Here is a 26137-nt window from a genome sequence, read left to right as displayed (position 1 = left end):
CTTCTGGAGTTCAAGAAAGAAAATGCACTGACACGTCGAGATACGAATTGTGATAACTTTTAAAAACATATGAGAGGATTTTATTCAAGATCTGTCTTATTTTTTAACCAATGCTATTTTGCATAAGCCCTGTAGCGCAAAGACAAGGTCTTGAATAAGTTACTTTAGAAAGAGATTACCTTAAAACATTTAAGTTGAAAAGTTGACGGGCGAAATAGAGCTGATGCTGAAAGTACAGGGGGTGAAGCTGCAGTTTTTGTAGGCTAACGAGTAAACTGTTATTAAACTTTGCAACAGCTAGATTTTTTTTAGAAGGTTGAAAGCAAACGTACAGACTGTTTCAAATCAAATCATATCAATTTTATTTATATAGCCCAAAATCACAATCACATTGCCTCAGTGGGCTTTACAATCTGTACAGTGAACAACATCCTCTGTCCTTAGACCCTCGATTCGAGTGAGGAAAAACTTCACATGTTGATGGAAAAAAAAACCTTTTAACAGGGTAAAAAAAAAACAATGGAAGAAACCTCAGGAAGAGCCACAGAGGAGGGATCCCTCTTCCAGGACGGACAGACATGCAATAGATGTTGTGTGTACAGAAAAGAGCAACAATTCACAGTTTACAGGTACATCGACAGAAGATCTGATACAAGTTATGCAATGTTAGTGGAACCAGGAGACGACCGAGCAGGACGAGGCATCACCAAGTGGAGCCCGAGCCAGACGACCTCCTGTCCACCATGTTGACCTGGAAGAGGGCAGGACACACAAGATAATTAGTAATAGACAGAGAGAGGCATCAAGATTTACAGAAATAAAGATATGAGGAGATAGTGAAGCAGAGGAGAGCAATGATCCAGGAGAGCCCGGGGTGTGACGATCCAGATCAGCCAGTATTTCAAGGCAGCAGGAGCCCGGAAATGGTGGATGGTCCCAGGGGCCCGTGGTCCATCAGAAGGGAGCCTGAAAGAAAGAGGGGAGGAGGAGGAAGAGAAGTAGGAGAGAGAAGAGGAGGGGAGGAGAAAGCTATAGAGAGTGACACAGCTTGCAGCTTGTGGGAACAGAAAACAAAAACAAAGGTTAGAGAAATGCAGTATTTATCAGAATAAACAGATTGTTTTCTCGTCGGCAGCACAGTGTAACTCTAGTAGTATAGGAACTCATTGAGACTGACACCGACCCACTGAAGAAGCTTACAGTTGATATCAGGGCTAATTAAAGGCTAAATCGAAGAAGTGAGTTTTGAGTTTAGATTTAAAGGCGTCAACAGAGACAGATTGTCTGATGTCAGCTGGGAGCTTATTCCAGAGGAAAGGAGCCCGATAGGAAAAAGCCCTGCAGCCAGCTGACTTCTTTTTGATCCTGGGAACCATCAGGAGCCCTGAATTTTGAGAGCGTAGTGCCCGAGTTGGAATATATGGTTTAATGAGATCTGACATGTACAACGGGGCAAGGCCGTGTACAGTTTTGTATGTCATCAGCAGCACCTTAAAGTCTGATCTTAGATGCACTGGGAGCCAGTGCAGAGATGCTAAGATTGGTGTAATATGATCAAATTTTCTTGTACGTGTTAAGACTCTGGCTGCAGCATTCTGAACCATTTGAAGACTTTTGGTGCTCTCGCGTGGAAGACCTGAAAATAAGGCATTGCAGTAATCAAGCCTAGACGAAACAAAGGCATGAATCAGGATTTCTGCATCCGCGGTGGACAGGAAGGACCTAATTTTAGCTATATTGCGCAGGTGGTAGAAGGCGATCTTGGTAATTTCTTTGATGTGTTGATCAAAGGAGAGTGTAGAATCAAAAGTAACACCTAGATTCTTGACGGTTGAGCTTTGAGAAATAACACAGTTGTCGAGAGTTACGGTCACCTGGTCAACATGGTGTCTCTGTTTGGCGGGAGCGATGACCAGCATCTCAGTTTTTTCCGAATTTAGGAGCAGGAAGTTTTCTGACATCCACTTCTTCACTGCATATAGGCAGGCCTCTAGCTTCATGATTTGCGATTTGTCATCAGCTTTTAAGGGCACATACAGCTGAGTGTCGTCCGCATAGCAGTGGAAATGTATTCCATAGCTCCGAATAATTTGGCCGAGAGGTGAAATATATAAAGAGAAGAGCAAAGGGCCCAAGACAGAGCCCTGAGGAACTCCATACTTCACAGCAGTAAAAATTGATGACGTACCATTGTAGGAAACACATTGTGTTCTTTCAGACAGGTACGATTTTAGCCAGGCTAGGGCCAGGCCAGAGATGCCAAATTGACTTTGAAGTCTGTCTGACAGTATGCCATGATCTATAGTATCAAATGCAGCGCTGAGATCCAGTAACATGAGCACTGAGGTCGAGTTAGAGTCTAAGGTAAGTAGAATGTCATTTACCACTTTAGTAAGGGCGTTTTCAGTGGAGTGACAGGCTCTGAACGCTGACTGAAAAGGTTCCAGGAGATTATTATTGAGTAGGTAGCCTGAAAGTTGTTGGGACACGACTCTTTCTAAGACTTTTGAGAAGAAGGGAAGGTTGGACACTGGTCGATAGTTGTTTAGTGATCCTGGGTCGAGGTGTGGTTTCTTAAGTAGAGGCTCAACCACAGCAGACTTAAAACTAGAAGGGACAACACCAGTCATGAGAGATGAGTTAACAATATTTAACATTGTAGGTCCCAGTGCTGGCCATAGTTCTTTAAACAGTTTTGCCGGAAAGGGGTCCAGGACGCAGGTAGTAGGTTTAGAGGATGAGACAATTTTAGACAGTATCTGAAGGGAGATATTTTCAAAAGTGTTTAGAGCTGAGACTAACTCAGAATCGGCAGCAGGACAATTTTTGACAAGGTTTGACGAGGAAGCCAGAGATGATGAGTTAATTTTAATTCTGATCTCATCAATTTTATTGCAAAAGAAATCTAAGAAATCATTTGCATTAAAGGGTGCACAGCTCACTGACTGTGGTTTTTGAGTAAGTTTAGCCACAGTGTTAAAGAGAAATCTAGGATTGTGTTTATTATTGTTTATTAGGCTGGAGAAATATGCAGTTCTAGCAGTATTTAGAGCACGCTTATAGTTTAGTACACTATCATGCCAGGCAAGATGAAAAACCTCCAGTTTGGATTTACGCCACGCTCGTTCCATTTTTCTGCAGGCCTGCTTGAGATCTCGGGTTTCGTCAGTAAACCAGGGAGTAGATTTCTTTGGTCGTCTTGTCCTGGTAGAGACCGGTGCCACAGAATCGAGGAGCGAAACAAGTATGGAATTCACTTCATTCGTGAGGCTTTCCACAGGTTTTGTCACAGTCGCAAAGGGAGCCAGGACCCCGGGCACTTTATCACTGAGCGTTGCTGTGATTGCCGGGTTGATACGACGAGAAGTAACAACATTTGTGTCATGGACATAGGGACAGGCTAATGACGCTTCAAATGTAATGAGAAAGTGGTCCGACACAGCAGAGGAGACAGAAGCGACGTTCAGGGCTGACACATCTATTCCATGGGAATAGATAGCTGACACATCTATTCCATGGGAATAGATGTGTCACTGATAGCGTCCACCGTCAGGCTAATTCTGATAGCACGTTTTACTTCCTGATTTAATGACCCACAATTCTTTTTTGGGGACAGATGACCACGTGAAACGCACCTTCACCTTTTGAATGAAACATGACAAAGATCTCCTCGTTTTTTTTAAGACAAAGTAATGCAGAAATGTTATGTATTATATATCTTTAACTCTACAACGTAAACTAATTTGTAAGGTGCGATCTGTTTTTTCACTGATGCAATGTAGCAAACAGCCTGCAGGGTTGACTAAAGCCTGAGGTTGGTGATAAGATAGATGCCTTGTGATGACTCAAATAATCATCTCCAGGCTTTCATACGTCAAGAGTGTTGTGTGAATGTTTATCTTTGGACACATCGCCTGCGTGAGAGCGCGCGTTAGCTGCTTAACACCGTTCACAGCTGATGAGTATTCCCAGTATATTGTAGAAAAAGTTGCCCCCTCGCTTCTTATTCCTGCGCTTCTCGACCAGGATTTCCCTGACATTAAGAAAAGCTAATTCTCAGACACTTCTGCCCTCAATTTCAAACTAGCACAAATCCTCTTAATAGATTACGCGCCATCAATCAGCACACACAAAAGAGAGTGAGGGAGTAAACTCGGCATCCATGACTAAGCTTATTTGCCCCGGTGGTGATGTCGCCGCTACGATCGGGAGAAAGAGAGAGAGAGAGAAGGGGTTGTTGAGATGCACTTTGCCACCGCATTACTTCTCATCCACAACAACAGACAAGGCTAATGAAATAGGATATGGAGGTTTCCAGTCAAACAGCCCCCGACTCTGACAATTGCCATATGGGACCTCGAAAGAGCCTCATCTCAGATAGTCCAGAGGGGCTGTCATTTCGCCTCAGTTTCATTTTCAGTATCACCGAAGGAACCCATAGCCAATTAGTCCAGCAGCCATCAGTGGAAGAGGAGAGGAGCTGCGGTCAGTGCTGGTCCTCAGATGGCTGACCTTGGAGCAGCAGACCTTCCCTGATGCATCTGGGTCTATAGAGGCAGTGGAGCTTAAAGGCATTCTCTCTGCTGCACCTCCTGCCCCAAATTAGATAGGAGCTACTCGATTACACAGAGCAGGAGACGTGGATCGCTTCTGCCCCCTACTGGCTAGCGAGGCAATATTCAACCCCCCTCACTCACACATCCAGAGACCAACAGCAGCAGCACGAGGTGATGATCAAATGCTGCACTGGTGGCGAGAGACACAACACTGGAGAGAGCCGGGTCGCGCAGAGGCCCGGCGCGTAGCAGCGCTGTGAGAAGACGTGGCTAAGCTAAGTGGAGTGTGCAGAAAAGCCCGTGTTGTGTGATACTGGGTCCTTTCAAAGTCACCGAGAGAATCCGCAGAAGTTGGGGGAATAAAGCGCTTTTGAAACTGTTCTTGACTTTACAAACTAGGCCACTCCTGATCAGGAAATTGCACAAAGGACGCACACAGCCCTGTTTAATTCACACCCTTCCGTAATGAGCTTATGAATTATGAGTTTTCCGGGGGAAATAATGGATTTGTATGCCGAAGGAGCAGCCAGAATGACAGCCGCTATAAATGAAAAAAAATGACTAGCGCAGTTACAGTCAGCCATTATGGAAATGTCAGGTCATTTCTCTTGCCTCTGATGTACGGCTTCTTAACCGCACCGTGTTAAATGGAAACCCGTGTGCCATGTGGACATACTGTAATTACAATCATAACAAAATAATCAGGAAATTGAATTCTGCCTCACTTTGCCATTACCGTGTCTCCCTTCGGCCATTATGCAGTCGGCTCGAGGAGAAACGTGGCTGTGCTTTGAGACGTCCGTGTCAATCGCCGTGACATCACACAATATGTAAGTGCTGCAAGAAGCTACACAACACAATGTATATCTATATATTTTTCAATTACACACAATATTTATTTTCTCTCTCAAACCGTGATGATTTGTGTCTGACTGAAACTGTCTTCAGCACAAATAAAAACACAGGCGGAATGAACCAGATGCTCGTCCTCAGTTCATCTGCCCTCCATCACAGCGTAATGGAGCCTGGAAGGCAGTCAAGGCGTAATAAAAACGCCATGTAATTGAACTCTAGCCAAAGGCTGAGACATTTGTAATGCCACTATCATTACTTTTACCCAAACTGTTAGCATTATCGTCAGGACTTCATTAAAAGCAACGTTCCTCCATGTGTTTTAATCAGCACGTCCAATTACTCTGACAGAGTCAACCCCCCGAGGTGTCTCTGAGAGAGACGTTCCAAGCGGAGACGTTAACGAATGACACAAACAGTTTTGATGCACGACTTGACAGGTGTGAAGGATGGATAGAGAAAATAACACCTGAAAGTAGAAATCCATCTATCCAGAGGTCCAGCTGGAGATTCAACCATCTATCTATCTATCTATTCAAATAAATATCTATCTATCTATCTATCTATCTATCCAAATATATATGTATGTATCTATCTATCTATCTATCTATATATCTATATATCTATCATCTAGAGATCTATCCATCAAATAGAGATCTAGTTAGAGATTAATCAAGTATCTACATATCAAGCAATCTATAGCTCTATCATTTAGAGATTTAAACATCTAGAGATCCATCCACCTTACTGGAAATCTATCAAGAAATCGATCTATAGATCTGTCATCTAGATTTCTTTCTATCCATCGAGAGATCTATCCATCTATCTAGAGATCTATACATCTATCTAGAGATCTATACATCTATCTAGAGATCTATACATCTATCTAGAGATCTATCTATCTGCATATCTATCAATCTACAGATATATCATCTAGAGATCTATCCATCGACCTAGAGATCTAGTTAGAGATCAATCAAGTATCTACATATCAATCAATCTATAGATCTATTATTTAGAGATTTAAACATCTAGAGATCCATCCATCTTACTAGAAATCTATCAAGAAATCGATCCATCTTTCTTTCTATAGATCTGTCATCTAGATTTCTTTCTATCCATTGAGAGATCTATACATCTATCTTTCTATTTAAATATCTATCTATCTATCTATCTATCTATCTATCTATCTATCTGCATGTCTTTCAGTTTGCAGATATATCATCTAGAGATCGATCCATCGAACTAGAGATCTAGTTAGAGATCTATCCATGTATCAATCAACAGATCTATCATTTAGGGCTTTAAACATCTAGAGATCCATCCATCTTACTAGAAATCTATTAAGAAATTGATCTATCTGTCTATCTATAGATCTGTCATCTAGATTTCTTTCTATCCATCGAGAGATCTATACATCTATCTTTCTATTTAAATATATATGTATCTATACATCTATATATCTATTTATCCATCTAGCTGCATATCTTTCAGTTTACAGATATATCATCTAGAGATCTATCTACGAATTAGAGATCTAGTTTGAGATCTATCCATGTATCAATCAATTGACAAATCTATCATTTAGAGATTTAAACATCTAGAGATCCATCCATCTTTCTAGAAATCTATCAAGAAATCGATCTATCTTTCTTTCTATAGATCTGTCATCTAGATTTCTTTCTATCCATTGAGAGATCTATACATCTATCTTTCTATTTAAATATCTATCTATCTATCTATCTATCTATCTATCTATCTATCTATCTATCTGCATGTCTTTCAGTTTGCAGATATATCATCTAGAGATCGATCCATCGAACTAGAGATCTAGTTAGAGATCTATCCATGTATCAATCAACAGATCTATCATTTAGGGCTTTAAACATCTAGAGATCCATCCATCTTACTAGAAATCTATCAAGAAATTGATCTATCTATCTATCTATAGATCTGTCATCTAGATTTCTTTCTATCCATCGAGAGATCTATACATCTATCTTTCTATTTAAATATATATGTACCTATACATCTATATATCTATTTATCCATCTAGCTGCATATCTTTCAGTTTACAGATATATCATCTAGAGATCTATCTACGAACTAGAGATCTAGTTTGAGATCTATCCATGTATCAATCAATCGACAAATCTATCATTTAGAGATTTAAACATCCAGAGATCCATCCATCTTACGAGAAATCTATCAAGAAACTGATCTGTCTATCTAAAGATCTGTCATCTAGATTTGTTTCTATCCATCATTCTATCTATCTAAATATGTATCTATACATCTATCTAGAGATCTAGCCATCGAACTAGAGATCTAGTTAGAGATCAGTCATGTACCTTTTATCAATCAATCTGTAGATCTATCATTTAGAGATCTAACCATCTAGAGATCCATCCATCTTACTAGAAATCTATCAAGAAATCGATCTAGCTTTCTTTCTATAGATCTGTCATCTAGATTTCTTTCTAGCCATCGAGAGATCTATACATCTATCTTTCTATTTAAATATCTATCTATCTATCTATCTATCTAGCTGCATGTCTTTCAGTTTGCAGATATATCATCTAGAGATCTATCCATCGAACTAGAGATCTAGTTAGAGATCTATCCATGTATCAATCAACAGATCTATCATTTAGGGATTTAAACATCTAGAGATCCATCCATCTTACAAGAAATCTATCAAGAAATCGATCTATCTGTCTATCTATAGATCTGCCATCTAGATTTCTTTCTATCCATCGAGAGATCTATACATCTATCTTTCTATTTAAATATATATGTATCTATACATCTATATATCTATTTATCCATCTAGCTGCATATCTTTCAGTTTACAGATATATCATCTAGAGATCTATCTACGAACTAGAGATCTAGTTTGAGATCTATCCATGTATCAATCAATTGACAAATCTATCATTTAGAGATTTAAACATCTAGAGATCCATCCATCTTACGAGAAATCTATCAAGAAACTGATCTGTCTATCTAAAGATCTGTCATCTAGATTTGTTTCTATCCATCATTCTATCTATCTAAATATGTATCTATACATCTATCTAGAGATCTAGCCATCGAACTAGAGATCTAGTTAGAGATCAGTCATGTACCTTTTATCAATCAATCTGTAGATCTATCATTTAGAGATCTAACCATCTAGAGATCCATCCATCTTACTAGAAATCTATCAAGAGATTGATCTATCCATCTGTCTATCTATATATCTATCATCTAGGGATCTATCTATCTATCTATCTATCTGTCTATCTATCTAGAGATCCATCTATATATCTACCTATCTCTACCTCTAGATAGATAGATCTCTACATATCTATCTACATATCTATCTATCTATCTATCTATCTATCTATCTATCTATCATGCAGAGATCTATCCATCTTACTAGAGAGATATCATCTAGAGATCTATCTATCTAGTTAGAGATTATAGTATATAGTTTATGCTATATATGCAGTAAATAGGAGGTACTGTATTATTACTGTATTATAGACTGTATGTCGGGTTAAGCACGTCTATCGTAGTAGTGGATGTAGTGGTGATGGTGTGTGTAGTACTCTCACATACTATATATCCATTTGTTTACACCATCACTTTACTGTGCGAGTGATGACCACTATTTGTTTTTACATTAAGTGAAATCATCCGGCTCATTTCCACGTTTCCACATTAAGATGACAGTTAGTGGAGTCAAAGAGTCAGCGCTGAGATAGATCACAGTACGTGTCACAGAGGGGTTCACACTGCTACGCTCAGCTTGGCTGCCTGTCAAAGGCTATTGAACTATTTTCAACAGCTCTTATGAGCCGAACAAGCGGCCTCACACTGTGTGCAATCACAGCGTCGCTGACCACAGTGATGAGAAAATAAATACACAGATGTCTTTTCCAATCAACACAAAATCGAGAGAGATAAAAAGTCATCTAAAAAGCTATTGAGCTGCCAATCTGCCGCGCCGAATATATCACGTCTTCGCCATCTCAAGTGAGGGCTTGGTGTCAAGGGTGTTAAAGTTCCAATGAGGTGAAGTTAATCTGTGTGAATGTTTGTGAAACTTTGACACAAAAATTCACACCGCTGGCCAATAGCGAGCCGTCTTTGACCGCACCGACCTCCGACGGGAATGGAGAGCCACAGAGGACAAAATGGAAGCCACGGTTTAGGTTTTAAGTTGAGTCGCACCGCTCAGTTTTGTGCCAGAATCAGAAAGAGGAATGGTTTCAAGACAATTAGGAGACAAGACTCTGCATGTAGTACGTCGTTTGTGACATGACCGCTCCAAAAAAGTCTTTCTGAAGAATGAAACAAAACCACGTCAGCTCCAAAACCACAGAAAATGTTTCTCCTGTCTTCACGTGGAATTTTCTGTCCATGAGAGGAGGCAGAAGACTTTGAGTCTCCACTTCAAACATGCAACACATAAAACACCGAAGTGCCCCTTTAAACCTCAGCGGTTCCGTTGGTGCTGCTCACAAACTGTAGTAGCGTCGCTCGGAGGTGAACGAGAGGCGTTAATGAAGAGTCGCCGTGCTCTGTAAACATTGCTTGAACAAATAAAGGTCCAAACTAAAAAAAAAACAACACGACTCATCACCACATGTGCCTCGTTAATTTGACTCGAGAGCCCACGAGCAATTCTGGAGACGGTGGGAGACTCTTAAATCGGATGAAACGGATATAAATATATTGGAAATGGGACGTGTCAGAGTGCCTGTGTGCCGCCGATGTTCTGCATATTCCGGCTGAGGAGAGGAGCGAGATAAAATGCAGTCACATATTCTCCAATGATGGTATTTAATTCTCCTGAGGGAGTCCCAGCGCCGCACCGCTGTGCAAATAGATCCTCCTCATTTTCCCATCCGGTGCCATCCATTTTTGTAATGTGCAGTTTTGTATGACAATTCATCATCAGAGAATTCATCACTGCTGCGCCAAACAAGCAGGTACAGAAAAGCTCACAGATACGCAGTGAAGAAGGGGCTGTAAAGTATGAATTAACGGTTAATACGAAACAGAGATTTCCTTGTTGAGAGGTTTTTGGTTTGTTTTTCTTGTGTGTTTGAACACCAGTCGCAGTAATCTGACTTGAGGAAAGCTTTATGGCCGTTGTGATTGGCCAGGATGTGACCATAATGAACTGAGGCAGCCAGTGCATGAAGCTGTAAGAGCGAGAGTCTATTTCTAGTTTAAATTATAATGTCGACATCACGACACGACGAAGATAACAACATGAGCGAGTGAGTTAGCCGTTGTTCCTGATCATCCAGTGGTTACTTAATTAAGATTTCTACCTCTAACACGTGTGTCCGTTTGTCTGGTTGTCGGTTTGTCAGCAGGATTACACAAAAACCACCAAACTGATTTCCAAGAAACTTGGACGAATGATTGTTTCCGGCCCAGAATAGACCCCATTAACTTTTGGTGCCGATCTGGATAAAACGACCAAAATGATCCAGGAATCTTCTTCCTTCTCTCTAACTATTTGCTTCCACATATTTATGTTTCCTGTAAAAACAGTCAGGCAGGCAGCTAAATATAAAAGCTGCCAACTCCTGACCAGGTCACTGTGACCTCACAATGAATACGGCCTATTAAGTGATGACCCGGCTGGCCAAACACGGCCAAGAGTGAGATTCATCCGAGACCGACAGCTGCCAATCTGACGACGGAGAATTCACCAACAAAGACCGTGGCACAGGTGTTTGAGTTAACGAGACACGTATGGTTGAATTAGTATGGCCCAGGTGGTTAAGTAGTGGTGTGGTCTAGTTCCTGAACTTTATATAGTTACTTGGAAATGGACGAAACGTTAGCTGCATCACTGAACTAGCAGGTGGTAGCTGTCAAACAGCAGCCAAACTCCATTTACCACCTCGTTACTGGATTCACTTTCGCCAAACTGGCTGCAGTTTGTCTCGAAGTTTATCTTTGCCTTCACTCCGGCTGTGTTCACCTCGAGCTCGGCACAGTCAGACAATGTTTACAGTAACAAGTAAAGCCATCTGTTCATCAGCAGAACTCAGTAAAACCAGCAGCTCTGGGGTCTCTGCTCGGCTCAGAGACGACTTCTTTTTCTTCACATATTTCGAGTGCTGCGAGTAACACGGACGCGTCCACTGTATCGGGGCAGAGGGCAAACAAACCCAGTGTTGGGGTAAGTAATTTAGGCGAGACAACTCGTCTAACAGTAAAGAATACAATCATTAAAATGAGAAAACTTAAACCCGTGTCACCCAGACGAGCGGCGCAGAGAAGGTCAAGTGAAGACTGAGACTTGCAAATAGAAGCGAAGATGTGAGGAGGCCTGTCGGTACATTTCATCACCTCCGATCACTGCAGCTCAGTAACCACGGCGATCTGGAAACAGACAGGACGAAGGTGTCGGCATATCTACAGCTCGGGGTGTGTGTGTGTGTGTGTGTGTGTGTAGCTTGGTAGATGTGTGCAATTATAAACAATATTTATGCTGTAATTAAATATATTCTCTCTTTTTAATTATTCAGTCTGTCAGAAGGAGCTGGGGTCAAAACTTTCTCAATTCCCTGATTTCAAAATGTATAATGAAGTTCATAAAAGTGCCATGAAATGTGTTGCAGAAGAAAAAGTTAATTATAACAAAGTTTGCTCAGTTTTACTAATTGAAGGAATCTTAACCTTTGGAGGTCCTCTCCAGTTAAAAGCAGTGGTAGTATATTTAGTTCACATTCCACAGGTAAATTGGTAACAGGTGATAGTTGCTGTGTCTCAGTTCAGGATCTGCATCCTTCGAAGGACTCGGCCTTTGTGGTCTTCGAAGGCGAGTCCTTCAGAGAGACCTTGTAACCGCGTCAGCCGTTGTTAAATGTGACGGTCTAGCCTTTGGAGCATTTCCTGGTTGAGTCACCAGATGTTTTACCCTTACGTCACGATTTCGCGAAAGTGACGATCTACGCCACGCGATGTAGCCATTTTCTCTCTTTCTTTTGAGGTGTCTGGATGGCAACACATTCTGATTTTTGAATTTACTTAGTGTAGATTAAATGATGACTAATTGCTTCTCCTCATATGAGTTAAAGAGTGCAGACAGAGTGAGGCTCACAGCTCCAGGGGTCCTAAAGTAGTTTTTCAACTGGTGAAGGCTAAAGGTTAACACACGGCCGGCCATCATAAAGTACTAAAACCTGAGGTTGGCCACTGCCAAATGGTGGGAGATGTCCGAACGTTTATGTTCCCGTAGAGGGATGGGGAACCCATTTGGGTCATTTTGGGGACAAGACCTACAGTTGACAGCAGCCAGGTCAGATGAGTTAGGGGAGAAGAGTAGAGAAACAGGTCAACTCCTCTTTTAGTCTATTGGATAATATGCCAAAATGACCAATTAGAAGAAGTGGGTGTTTACTGGAAAGGGGGCTCTAAAGGCCGGTGCAGGGAAAGAAACGGGGGTGGCACTTGGAAAAACCTCCTAAGAGCAACAGGCTGGGGTTTTGAGGGAGCAGAGGGCAGAGCATTTTTTGGCATAGTTTTGTCCACAGATTTGATACTACCAGAACGCGGCCGCTTCTGATCAGGACTCAAGGCGCTAGATTTTGTTTCAATAAAGATTGCTTCTTCATTCCACCCGCCTTGACTCCGCAGACTCCTTTTATGATCAAACTATACGCCGACACCTTAAAGAAGAGAAGTCCAGAAACCACACTTTCTTCTTTTTTGGGCGTGCAAAGAATCCTGGGATGAAGGAACGTGGCGGTGCATCCTCCAAAAACAGGGAGAAGAAGGAGCATCTGGAGGAGCCTTCAGATCGGGACAGCCTTCGCGTGGCACTGTGACGTAATTGGCCTTCAAATGCTCCTCTGAAGGATGCAGACCCTGAACTGAGACACAGCAAGTGTCATGATTAGGTATGAAAGGCAAAGAGGGGTCGGTGTTCACACTTTAGTAAAACCGTTGTTGGTAAATGATTGCATCCTGTCACATCGAGGCAGAGAAGGTGAAGCAGGGAGTGAAGTGGATGAAGTTTTGTTCTTGGTCACAGCAACAAAAAGATCAGGCAGACAGGAAGAAGCATCGGGGAAACAGAAAAACAACAGCAGATGACTCAACAATGACTGAACAACGGGCTGGACTGGAGGTGCAGGTGGAGGGAGGCGCAGAAACACCGGTGAGGGGGGGAAACACTAGAAAACAGGGACGAAACTGTGCAGAGGGAAGCGCTAACGACAAAGACGCCGTGCAGGTGTGGAGGCAAAGCAGACTGTCGGAGGAGCTCAGGTAACAATTAAGCTGACACAAGACAGGTGTGGGGAGAAAAGTCAGGCTGGTAGGGAAAACAGAAGACTGGAAAAAACTAAAACGACGGGACCATGTCAGCATGTTTGTTTTCATCCGTCTTTCTTGGACTCAAGAACAAGATATCACACCTGAAATCGTCTCTGTGGTCGATGAGACCGTAACAGACTCAAAACACGTTCCTGTTCTTTAAAATAAAACACATCCGAGTCGGGATGTGTCGAAATGTCGAACCTCGCGTGCGTCCTCTGCGTTGCATGCCATCGGCGGATTCACACTTTTGGAGACACAACAGCGGATGAGATGACATTTCAAGTGTATGTGGTGTTTATCTGATGGATGACCCACAATCAAGCAAAGCTGGCGTCGCCGTGCAAGTGTAATTGAGAGGATAGTGTCACAGTGCTCTCCTGCCAACAGCGAGCATACTGTTGATTTGTTAGTGGAGCTCGCTGACAGGCAAAATAGTTGGTGTTCTGCCACACTTGGCTCTTGGCAATACACTCACTGTCATTTGCATTTAAGGCTGTTTTTCTGCGGAGACAAGTTCATTTGTGAAACTCTGTAAACAGACCGACAAGCGAGAGCGCGGCGGCCTCGGGACGGGTTGTGTCTGCGAGGTGGAGAAGGTCGGTGTTCATCAGGGGAGGAGATTGATCTGTATTCAGGTGACGCAAACACAGGTGTCCACAGCTGGTGGCGTTTTTTAAATGAAACCCAACTTGCTACAAGACTTTAACGCTTCTCCTCGCAGCCACTCGAGACTTTTTCTCTGTTCTGACATCCGCTCGAAAGAGCTCAAGGTAACAAACTGCGAAGCAAAGTAGAGTCAAAGTAAACGGCTTCATCGTTTACTCTTCTGTAATCTGAGCTTTGTTCTCGTGAAGAGGGCTGTTTGTGCTGCGAGGAGAGAAAGAACAGAAATGAAAACGTGACAAAGTTCATCATCGAGTGCGACAGAACATTTTTGTCACAGTGCCTCAAATTTAGCCGTCTATTTTTTAAACCGTCGAGGTAAGAGCAACTTCTTGTTGCATGGGATTTGAATGAAAACGGTAAAATCTTCTCCAAATCTACGTAGTGCCCCTTTAACGTGGCCTACATACTTTAACTTTTTTTCAATTGTATGTTTATAGGGAGTTTTACAGATATACACACGTTCGACGCAAGTAAAGAGAATTATTGCTCCATATTTCGACATCAACCCAACCCAATAAAAACATCAGTTAACCTCTCTGAAGTGTGTGTGTGTGTGTGTGTGCGTGTGTGTGTGTGTGTGTGTGCTTTCATTCTCTGGAGCTATTTCTTCATCTTTCATCAGTGACGTGACGACTCTTCCTTCTTTTTCAGGTTTGTTGAGACCGATCAGGAAGCAGCTGTGAGTTTCTGCATCAATGTTTCCAAAATGAAGTTTCTGAAAATGTTCATCGTTTTTACTTCAGGGCCCCAAACACACAGCAGACAATCAGGTGGAGAGATTTGTGGGGGGGAGGGGTCGATGTAAATGTTGGGCTGATGAGGAGATCGGAGACAGGTGAACAGGTGAACAGGGTGTGTGTGGGAGTGATGGCTGACGGCGGTAAACACAGAGGAGGGTAGAGGTAATTGCAGGCTGTAGAAAGACAGCGAGACAAATGACTGATGAACCGACAACAGGTAAAATACAACATGCAAGCAACGTTAAAAGAAAAGTCTGGTGATTAAACACTGCACTCCTGCAGTATAACCAACCCAGCTGCAGGAATAGATGGAACCGTGGAAACATTTTCTTAGTTTCGAGTTCCAGTGCCACGTTCTGACTCATTGTCTCTTTAGGTTAAGGCATGAAAATAACATGCTGAGGCCGGAAATTATCCTGACGTCTCATCTAAAACCTCCTGTGGTTTCACACCTCCAAATGGCAAAACGTCACCTCTGGTTTTGGAGACCTTTCACACTGAACTGATCGTTCCCTCCACGTCCTGACATGGAAGTAAGCGATGATGATACGTACAGTTATGATTGGAATATATATATACATATCCGTGTTTTGAAGAAATCTAACAATTCTGGACACGAGGATCATTACAAATCAACACTGCCATCCGCAGAGCTACGCTGCTGGTACATCTGAAACACTCTGAATCAGGTTTTATTATCTAATATATTACATTTTAGAGAAACTGAGTGGCCTAACTTGTCTATTTATTATCCCACTTCACCCTCTGTCCTCAGTGGAACGCAGCACCCAGGAAGCAAGCGCTCCAAGTTCTGCTTCGCTGCAGACGTGGTGGATAAGATTGTCCCAGCTGTGGTGCGCCTGGAACTTTTCCAGCTGAAGCAAGACAAAATAACACCTTCAACGCCAGGAAATAGGACTGCCCCTTTTTGTCCTTTCCCCTCGCCAGGCTGCCTGTTTCCAGCGAGGAGCTCTCTGTGGCGAGCGGCTCCGGGTTTACAGTGTCAGAGGACGGCTGGATCTTCAACAAACAGAAGATAGAAGTTGGACGCTACAGTCACGGACGTGGATCAGAAAATGGACGTGGCGCTCATCACACTGAGCCAGATGTGAGTGGCCACATTTTCCCCCTCAGCTCCCGACGGGCCTCAGACTAAAGTCAGTCTTGTGTTTTCATCAGGCCTGGCAGCTTGTCATCAGAGGCCGACATCAAAGTGGATAAATCCTGAACAGAAAGGGGGCGGATGATCCGGTCAACGAGGGCTTTTTCCCACCAAAATTAGACTCCATCCCAACACGGTCGATTTGTCGCCCGACCTCCTCTGGGGTGGTATCGCCTTTTACAATTCAAGGCTCAGCTTTTCTTTTTTTTTTTGTATATTTGCGAACGCAGCTCTGAATAAAACATGTCACTGCTCAGACATGTTCTCACACAGCCAGTTTCTTTGCATGGTGGAGGAGGAGGACTGTACTTCCAACCACTTCAGTCAGACTCCGCTCAGCATGAAGTTTACGATTAACATTTTTTAGCGCTGATCTGAATACAGGAACGGCCCAACATCAAGAGCAAACTGCCGTCACTGCGTTCGACTGCTCTAGAAGGTGAATGAATTTGCTTGCGAACATCAAGGGAGTGTTGACAGCTTTACAATGCTATACCTCTCTGTGTTACGCTCCTCGTAGAAGGAGCTCTAAAGCTCGCCTAAAAGGCAAATTCCTCATAAGGCTCCATGCTCCAGGAAATGTGACTATAAATTTGGCTGAGAATTACCCTCAGAGATAAATAACCTCAGTCTGGAATAATAGGAAGCAGGCAGAGGAGGGCTCAAAGCTCAGGTTTGGTTTTGTTTGGCGAGACAGAAACAACATGTTTAACACTCAGATAAAGCTTGAATCTTCCATCTGGGAAAACATGTACGGAAGCCCTAAACGGCCATGCATTCATACATTTTATTTCCTCCGTTTTCCCAAGATAACGGGATCATTTTTGTCGAGATCTCAGTCAGTTAGTGTAACGACTGTAAATGACCTTTAATGTGATAATTGTTAATAAGAACACCTTGTTTTCATTTAGTTAACTGATTTTCTTTGAAACCAAGTTATTATTTGATTAATTATATTAGACACTAAATGCGGGACTTTTATTTTGAAAGCCTCTCGCTGTGAACCGAGAACATCTGTGTTCCTGTGAATCGTGTGTGTGCGTGTTTGAGATGTGCCTGCATGATTTTTGCTGAACGTGATGAAATGATTTACTGTGCACCTGGCCGATAAAGGGTACAAGCTCTTACAGTGTGTCCAAAGGTGTGTTATCTTGGGAAAACAAAGTTTTGTTATCATGGGATCTCGAGAAAATTATCCCGTTATCACGGGGAAATGGAGGAAATAAAATATATGAATGCATGGCCGTTTAGGGTTTCCTTAAACATGTGGAGAAAAAAAAGGAGAACACTTTTTTTTTCATGTGTAAAACTGAGTAAAAAACCTGAGAACACACAAATATACTGAACTCTAACAGCTGCGACTGACAGCAAACACAATGACCGTAAAACTATTCTGACACATGAAACCGCTCATGTATCAGAATTTGAATAACACTACATATGATCTAATAATACACAATAATCCACCCGTGACAAGAACGGCATATTAGAGCGACACATTCCTCGACATGACAGTCGCGTTACAATAACCTGCCAACACATAATAAATGCATCTTGCGTTTAAAGCGCAGAGAGAAATCAAAAAATCACCTGCAACACGGACATGAGGTGGGCGTGCACTTCAGCCTCTTGTGGTCTAAATGAGTTTTACAAAAACAAACACAAAAAAATGTTTTCCTCATAAAATAAAAGACTTTATTCCAATCAGTTCCACACGGCAGAAAATAAACAATATCCTGGCAAAACATTTTTTTCCACACAGGAGAGAAAATGATTTAGATCAGACAGAAAAAAAACACAACCCATCTCACCTGTCCCTCAGGGCTTCCGTAGAAAAAGGAACAACACCAAACTATTTGCATACTTGTTCTGCTTTCTGCTTTGTAGGCGATCCTACTTGTTTAATTGAAGACGGCGAGGACTGAGGTCATCATTTTGTTTTATTTAACAGCCAAAGTCTCCTGTCAGCTCCCTCAGGTTCAGGATTAAGCTCCCCTCGCAGCATTTTGGGACGAGACCTGGGCGCCTTTGCATTCTTCCCGTGGAATGAAATCATACAGATGGTACATTCATTCATCAAGGCTGCTGCCTCTCCTTAAAAATGTAGCTCTGTCTAAAGAACAGTTGCCATACCAACAGTGCATTTTATAAATCAACCTTCAGTCTGAAAACACTGATAAGTGGCTACAAAAACCAAGACTGACGGTATTTGTTTGAGGTAAAAAAGAAGGACACGTTATAGACTAGGTGTTATGTCACGTTCATCGGAGGGCAAACAGGTCTGATACTCTCGCTGCTGTTTTGTTTCTGCGACTGGCAAAGCTACGTAATCAATGAAGCACTTAGAAGTACAATCTCATGGCTCTCCTTCCATTGTGTGTTTACAAGTATGGAGATGTAATAGACATGAATACTGTTAAAGTGGCAGCTGGGATGTCTTTTGTCCTCCCTGCAGAGAGAATGTGCCCGTTCCTCTCTGAGTCCTGCAGCAGAGAAGTCGGCGTTGAGCAGGACGTAAAGTCGGTGTCGCTCGTGTCGTCACAGTGTCGAGGAAATACCGTATGATCGCTGCATGCTCACACTGTTGTCAGCAAACATCAGAGGAACTAACTTCCTGAATCATGTTTATTTCAGGAATGCATCCATTTGCAGCAAGAGCCTCTGGACGAACTGGATATCAGACGACAAGTTAATTTCAGTGGAATCTGCTGATGAGCACGTGAGACAAAAAAATTTTCTAGCTTCCGGTTTTATTTCTGCATCACGTGTCCTGCTCCACCTACACCCGCCCCCTCAGTCCTGAACGGCCCATAGACTTGGGACAACATTTACAGAATAACACACAACTTTAAAGGGATATTCCGGTGTAAATTTAATCCATGGTCTAAATCACCGTGAAACTGTGTTAGACTCCCTCTCGAGAGATCAAGTTAGCAGACCGCTAATTTACGGAGTTTTATCAACCTCAGAAACGACCGCACGACAACAATACACTGCAGTAAATGGATCCAAATATAAACCGCCACCAAAAAGCCACAAATAATGCTCAGAACAGCACCAAACTTCAGCAACAGTACAAATAGGGTCTCAGCACATAGTCCGGGGCATCTAACCTCCGCTAGCTTAGCTGGATTTCTACTGAAAAGCTGACTAAATTTACCACTCTTCTGCAGCAGCTTCCTGTTGACGGGAAGTCCCGACGAGTCGATTACCGAGTGCAGTAGAGTTCCGCGGCTCATGGATGAAAATGTATGATTATGACTCCATGGAAAAGCAATCAAAGTTCATACGTGTCTTACCTGCCAGTTTATAACAGTTATTATCGAGAGCGGACAGGGAAAAGAACGGAATTGAGCATTTCTAACCGCACTCGGTAATCGTCGCGTCGGGACTTCCCCGACCCGGAAGCTGATGGAGGAGAGTTGAAATCTGTTTTTAGCTTCACAACAGAAATCCAGCTAAGCTAGCGGAGGTTAGATGCCCCGGACTATGTGCTGAGACCCTATTTGAACTGTTGCTGAAGTTTGGTGCTGTTCTGAGCATTATTTCTGGCTTTTTGGTGGCGGTTTATATTTGGATCCATTTACTGCAGTGTATTGTTGTCGTGCGGTCGTTTCTGAGGTTGATAAAACTCCATAAATTAGCGGTCTGCTAACTTGATCTCTCGAGAGGGAGTCTAACACAGTTTCACGGTGATTTTAGACCATGGATTAAACTTACACCGGAATATCCCTTTAATGATTTAAAAAAATAATAATTACAAACAATATTTATTCCTCCAGATGATTTGCAACCAACTCACTCCTCAAGAGCTGGCGAGGCTCAGCCCTACGAAACATCACGTTTTACCGCTAAAAGATTATTTTCAACTATATTTAAATGACCTGAGTGTGTTGATTTTCACATCACTCATTTGACCTGTTGTCAAGTTGAAAATTCTGACTCGTGCAGCTGTAATATAATCAGTTTTTTATACTGGACTAAAGTAGTCTTAGCTGCATTTACAAAGAGACGTTCCAACCTGGCAGAAATATTTAGGAATAAATGTTTTTCAATCATATCTTTTCTCTGGCTTCAGTCCAAAACACTTCAGCATCACTACCACATGAGCCTCAAAAAACTGGAGTCCGACTATAACTGACACACGTACGTGTCAATATTACTCTCCGAGGTCGACCTAAAACGTAAGCTCCTGCATAAAAGATGTCACATTTCTAAAAGATTAAATATGTTTTTCTCTCCCGTCGGTGTACGTTTCAAAGTGAGATACCTCACCAGCGAGTTGCCTTTTCATTACAAAGTATAACCTGGAGCTAATAAGTATGATGCACACAGTGAGAGCTTGTTTAGGCGCTGGGTTTTTACAAAATGCCACAGTAAAGCTGTGAACTGGCATCTTGAGGCCTCTGGATATTTTCCGAGGCGTGGAATAAGAGCATCCCTGCAGTTCTCAAGGCTGCACATTGAACTGTGGTCTGGTTGCTCATTATACTTGTGCTTCCCACAGGCGAAAGCTCTGACATCTTTCTCGTGGTGAAGACAGGATCTCTCTCTCTCTGACTCTTTAGACTCTGTATTCTTAATAGTCCAACACCGCCTACCGTGACATTGAAGCCTGCAGCTTTAAACAGCGTACAGCAGCAGTCATATATCATATAACCAGTACGGCAGAGGAAGACAATCTACCAGCATACTGCTGCACACAGCACTCGCTATTGTCTGGTGAAACCAACATGTAGTCTTTAATCTAATTGCAGGTATTGTCAATCAGTCTGAATAAGATCAGCAGCCAGCTTATAAACGCCTCGAATGCAAATGTCAAGTGGTGCAGTGCATCATAAAGCCACGACCTCGCCGCCCCTGCTGTTTACTCCGTTGGCTCTTGTGGGGGAAAGAAACCGGCAGCAGAAGACTTGACTAAAGGTCAGTGTTGTTTTCCCCGAGTGTGTGAGATCTACCCAGCTCAAGGGAGCCGTGCTTAAGCCGGGCTTTATGTGAGTGATATATGCCACGATATCATCATCTGCTCCACCGGCAGCCGATCCAAAACCATGCAGGAGCAGCACCGTCCACACCTATCCGTCTGTGTCAAACCTTCAGCCAGATGACTAAAACACGGTGTGTGAACAGCTCTCCTGGTGAAGTACATGCCTCATGCAGACATCGAGACCAGAGGCTCAAATCCTCCCTGTAGCTTTTGCAGCACGGAGTAAAATTTGGCCTTCGTTAAAACCTTAATTTTCAACTAAAGCTGCAGCAGCTACATCCCATCGTTTCCCCTCTCCAACAGTTAGCCTGTGCAGTTTCCCAACAGTGTGCTGGGAGGATGGAAGGAGGTCACTGTGTGTGAGCTGCCAGCTGATTCACATAATATCCTGGGGAAAAAAACAACAACTTTTAAAGCAACAGCGCCCCCTGCTGACACTGACACAAAGGAAAGCCCAGCAGTGAAACCACTTCAAGTCAGAGTGTACAATAAATGTCTTCTGGTGTTCCTGGGCTTGTATACACATGCACATACAGCAAAAGAATATAAAGAAAATGATAAACAACATTAATAAATACACCTGTTAGATGGACACGTTTGTATTTATGCAGAGGGGCATCATCAGACCTTAATGACAACATGACTTTCTGTCTTTCAACCATTTTTAATATTAGTTTTAAACCGATGTAGTTATAGTATTTGTAGGGATAACATCCACCTGTAAATATAAAGACAGCTTGAGCAAATTGTGTCTTCCCACGCTGAAGATCTTGGTTGCCTTGTTTCACCATGAGCTGTTAGAATAAACTGTTCAAGGGGAGAGAAACCATGTAGTGTCTCTTACTGTAAACTTACCTAAGATGTTTTTGTTTTATTTATTTAAGTTAGAATCAATATTAAGCTGATGACTTCTACCTTGTCTCCTTAAATTCATATTCAGCATCAGGAGTGTTGACTACTGAACAACAGAGGTCTAGTAAAGTTTTCCAGCCACGGGTGTTGTTCATGTTGGCTTTTATTTTGAAAGGACATAGGCCTGGAGGATGTGCATATTTTCAATGTAAAGGTTCAGTTTGATTTTGCTCACAGTGCGTCAGCTTCCACACGCTTAAATCTGGATTTGCTGGGTTTTTTCCTGAAGTTTTTCTGCCTCCAGCCTGAGTTCAAGAGTCTTCTCTGACCACAGCGAGGTGAGCTGGTGTCTTTATTATCCTTTATTTAGCTTCACTTGAACTAATATGTTATGTTATTTCACAATTATACTTCAACCACCTGAACCAGAAGTTCAAACCCTGAATTTTTAATAAAAATACAATATTAATAAGGTAATAATACAAACTCGGAAATATCTATGTTTCCCATAAGTGAGTAAACAAGCTGTTCTCTGAGGAAAATAAGGTCCCAAAACACTGTTTGAAGCTAGGAAGGTGGCAGGGTCCGCCACATATAAACAAAGTGAAACAGAATGAAAGGTCAGTTTATTCAGTTCCATAAGTCATGAAAACAGAGAGAGTTTGTTTATTTAATCATAAGCATGTATGTAATATTAAAGTGAATTTTCCTGAAGCATCTTCCAAATAAATCTGTCTTTATTTTTTACAAATGGAACTCTGACTTGTTTTTCTCACTCTTAGCAGCCCGTTGATGGCAGAAGGTTTGCTCCATCATCATGCATTCATTTGTCTTTTTTCTTGCCGCCTGTCTCAGGTTGAGCACTGTGCCGGCTCAGAGGTCTGAATGAATTTCCAGTTTTAGAGAAACCAAAAGTTGTAGCTCCCTCAGCAGGATGCTGATGAGGCCAACGTTGCTTCTGTTTCTGGCTTTATTCGCCCAAGTTTTAAAGACCCACTGCCAGTCCACCAACTCTGACAAAGGTGAGATGGCTTTGAGACTATTTCTGAAATATGACTGGGGAAACTTTTGACATTACATGGCATGAGGTCAAATGTTTGCCATCTCTAGCAACTGAACTGTTTGTAGGTTCAGTTGTCAGATGTGTGTACTTTTGAACTATTGCACATGTTTGTCTTTGCATGTTTGCTTTTCTGCTCCCCGTAGTGTCTCAGCTAATCTTTGTGTATGTTGTGTTGGTGTTGCAGAGCGCTCTCCCCGCAGGCCGATCCTGCAGGCCGGCCAGCCAGCGGATCGCACCGCAGAGGTGGGCAGCGATGTGGAGTTTAAGTGCAAGGTGATCAGCGACCCTCCGGCTCACATCCAGTGGATGAAGCACATCAAGGTCAACGGGAGCTCAGTTGGTCCTGATGGATTACCGTATGTCCGTGTTCTCAAGGTAGGAGCTTCTTGTGACCGATCCTGCTGCAACAAGCCAGTTTCAATCATTTTTTTTCTTAGATACCCAGTACTGACTCCGAAGCTGCATTTTGATGTGTTTCCTCTCCTGGGTCTCTTGTCGGGTCTGTTTCATTTGTTATTTTCTAGACCTCTGGCCTTGACACCACAGACAAGGAAATGGAAGTCCTCCAACTGAGAAATGTGTCTCTTGATGACGCTGGGGAGTACACATGCTTGGTGGGAAATTCTATCGGCATCTCTTATCATTCTGCCCGGTTGACTGTTGTTGAAGGTATCAGTGGCTCTGTTTTGTCTCGTATTTTATTTTTTCCGTCTCCCATCCACCTTCACATTTGCCAGAAAAGGGCAAAAGACTCCTCTCTCTGTCGTCAGCGTGGAGCAGGACCAATCTAAACTGTCAAAACTCTTCTTTTATATTAAAAAAAAGATCATTATTGTTATTATTACTGATATTGATGCCCCACTCTGATAACAACAGGTGGAGAGAGAAAGAGAGTGGACACCATGCCGCAAAGTCCCCCATGCCGGATTCAAAATCAGAAAAAAAGGGCGAAGACCAGGCCTGAAGGCACGGCACGCACTCCACCAGGTGAGCCACTGGGCGGCCATTGTTAAACTGTGGTGTGAGGGGGCGATTCATAGAGGAAGGAGGTGATTACTCCTCCACATGGAGACCTGTCCTGGGACTGTAATCCACAGTCCAGCTTCCTCCGTCACCGTTGTCCCCTGAGCTTCTCCCGACCTCGGCAGAGGTAATGAACTCCTCGGTCAGAAAACCCTGGAAAGTTGCCATTCTGCCAGACGCTTGGCTTGTAGGTTTATTTTAGAGAGCTAAGGCGTCAAAATGGAGCTAAATTATTAAGAGTACAAGCAGAATGTGGCTTATACACCCGTGAGATTACACAGAATCAGATCAAATCATGCAGCCAACCTTGTTTGTTCTCTGACCGTCAGTTTCCAGTAACAAAACACTGACTCGTAGCTTTTATTTGTCAGGACCATATAATTCTGCTCACCAGACGTATAAACTAACTTTGTGTGTGTTGCGTTGGTGTTGCAGAGCGCTCTCCCCACAGGCCGATCCTGCAGGCCGGCCTGCCAGCTGATTGCACCGCAGCGGTGGGCAGCGATGTGGAGCTTGACTGCAAGGTGATCAGCGACCCTCCGGCTCACATCCAGTGGCTGAAGCACATCGAGGTCAACGGGAGCTCAGCTGGTCCTGATGGAACACCGTATGTCCGTGTTCTCAAGGTAGGAGCTTCTTGTGACCCAATCGGTTCTTTCCTAAATACCCAGTACTGTGTCTAAAGGTGCATTTTGATTTGTTTCGTTTTGTTTCTAGACCTCTGGCCTCGACACCACAGACAAGAAAATGGAAGTCCTCCAACTGAGAAATGTGTCTCTCGATGACGCTGGGGAGTACACATGCTTGGCGGGAAATTCTATCGGGATCTCTTATCAGTCTGCCCGGTTGACTGTTGTTGAAGGTATTAATTGCTCTGTCGCTTTTATTTATTTATTTTGCCTTTGTGACATCCAGCTGTTGAGCAAGCTGCTTATTCACCAGCATGTCGGCATAACCCATACAACCCGTCGTCCTCCCTGAATCACTGAATGAATACTTGCTTATGATGCACTGCCACGTCTCACAGCGTTGTTTTCTCTGTGTCTGTCTGTTCTGGTGGTTTGCAGGTGAACTACAGGTGAAGCCATAACAACAGTCTTTCTTCAACACTTCCTTCTTTCTCTCGTTTCTAAAATGAACTCACAGAATGTCATGAAAAGGAAATATGCTGACACGTTTTCCTTAATAAAGAGAAAGATACAGCCGTACACTGTCTGAATTTAAGTTTCTCAGTTTTTGTCAAAGACAGACGTGATTGCTGCTGGATGGACATAAACTAAATAAAACTCACCAAAACAGTCGTGGTTTGTCTTTCCACACTTACTTCTGGCTTGGACCAAAATAAACCTGAAATCACAGAGTCAGGTGTTAAAATATTCCAGCTCTACGCTCCGTTTTCACCCGCTGCTGACGTCCGACTCTCCTCTGACGCTTCACTCCTCTCCTGTCCCCGCCTGCCGTGTCTTCTCATCTGTCTGGAGTCTTGGTCCTGGTCAGAGCCGCTGTAAATCACCTCTGTACTGTATCCCCTGTCTTCATACTGACCTACGCCGTCTCAGAGGCTGTGCTGAGTCCCAGTCAGCTGCTCTGTCATACTGTGATTTTGTGTTATTGTGAATTTATCTGAGAGGAAAAGTTTATTTTCCCAGATGCATTTTTCTCCGGACTCTGTGATCGATAGCTCAGCTTCCCATCATGTACTGAGATGTAATCCTCTCTATCATCTATTTTTTCCTAAATCTGCTGAAGAACTCAGTTATTCTCCTGTACATACTGATTGTTCAGTGCATTGGCTTGGCTGAACTTTTGGTGTCCATCCATGATGTCTAACCATCAGCTGTAGCAGCTACACTGATGCTTTCTTCCCCCTCTCTCTCTAGCCTGTTGAGGTCGAACCAGGTC

General features: G+C 42.8%; 1 protein-coding gene and 2 long non-coding RNA genes across 4 annotated transcripts; 2 read left to right on the top strand and 1 right to left on the bottom strand.

The window, feature by feature from the left end:
• Positions 1-933: 933 nt before the first annotated feature.
• On the bottom strand, positions 934-18416 carry LOC115581083 (uncharacterized). Its single transcript, XR_003983989.1, has 3 exons — positions 18122-18416; positions 17901-17946; positions 934-966 (listed from the first exon to the last, which is right to left on the bottom strand). It is a non-coding gene; the product is annotated as an uncharacterized LOC115581083 (long non-coding RNA).
• On the top strand, positions 15058-16568 carry LOC115581082 (uncharacterized). Of its 2 annotated transcripts, none has more exons than XR_003983987.1 (3): positions 15058-15087; positions 15525-15812; positions 15924-16568. It is a non-coding gene; the product is annotated as an uncharacterized LOC115581082 (long non-coding RNA). The 2 variants fall into 2 exon arrangements; XR_003983988.1 differs by lacking the exon at positions 15058-15087 and adding an exon at positions 15252-15365.
• A 3955-nt stretch (positions 18417-22371) lies between the features above and the next one.
• On the top strand, positions 22372-25533 carry LOC115581081 (fibroblast growth factor receptor 1-A-like). The gene is made up of 8 exons (XM_030415928.1): positions 22372-22487; positions 23005-23171; positions 23397-23587; positions 23737-23881; positions 24089-24199; positions 24671-24861; positions 24953-25097; positions 25303-25533. Exons 2-8 carry the CDS (start codon positions 23084-23086, stop codon positions 25323-25325), a joined length of 894 nt encoding a protein of 297 aa, XP_030271788.1. The 5' UTR covers positions 22372-22487; positions 23005-23083; the 3' UTR covers positions 25326-25533.
• The last annotated feature ends 604 nt before the right edge of the window (positions 25534-26137 follow it).

This window comes from Sparus aurata, chromosome 5, assembly GCF_900880675.1.
Source record: "Sparus aurata chromosome 5, fSpaAur1.1, whole genome shotgun sequence".
In the NCBI taxonomy this organism is placed as follows: Eukaryota; Metazoa; Chordata; class Actinopteri; order Spariformes; family Sparidae; genus Sparus; species Sparus aurata.
The sequence above is the reverse complement of the archived record's forward strand: the minus strand, read 5'-3'. Positions and strand labels throughout refer to the sequence as shown.

Bases quoted from the DNA above. Each gene is read 5' to 3' on its own strand.
- LOC115581081 (XM_030415928.1), top strand. From the start codon at position 23,084: ATGCTGATGAGGCCAACGTTGCTTCTGTTTCTGGCTTTATTCGCCCAA. The intron at 23,882-24,088 runs GTATCAGTGGCT...TGATAACAACAG, and splicing joins CCGGTTGACTGTTGTTGAAG to GTGGAGAGAGAAAGAGAGTG. The intron at 24,200-24,670 runs GTGAGCCACTGG...TTGGTGTTGCAG, and splicing joins CACGGCACGCACTCCACCAG to AGCGCTCTCCCCACAGGCCG.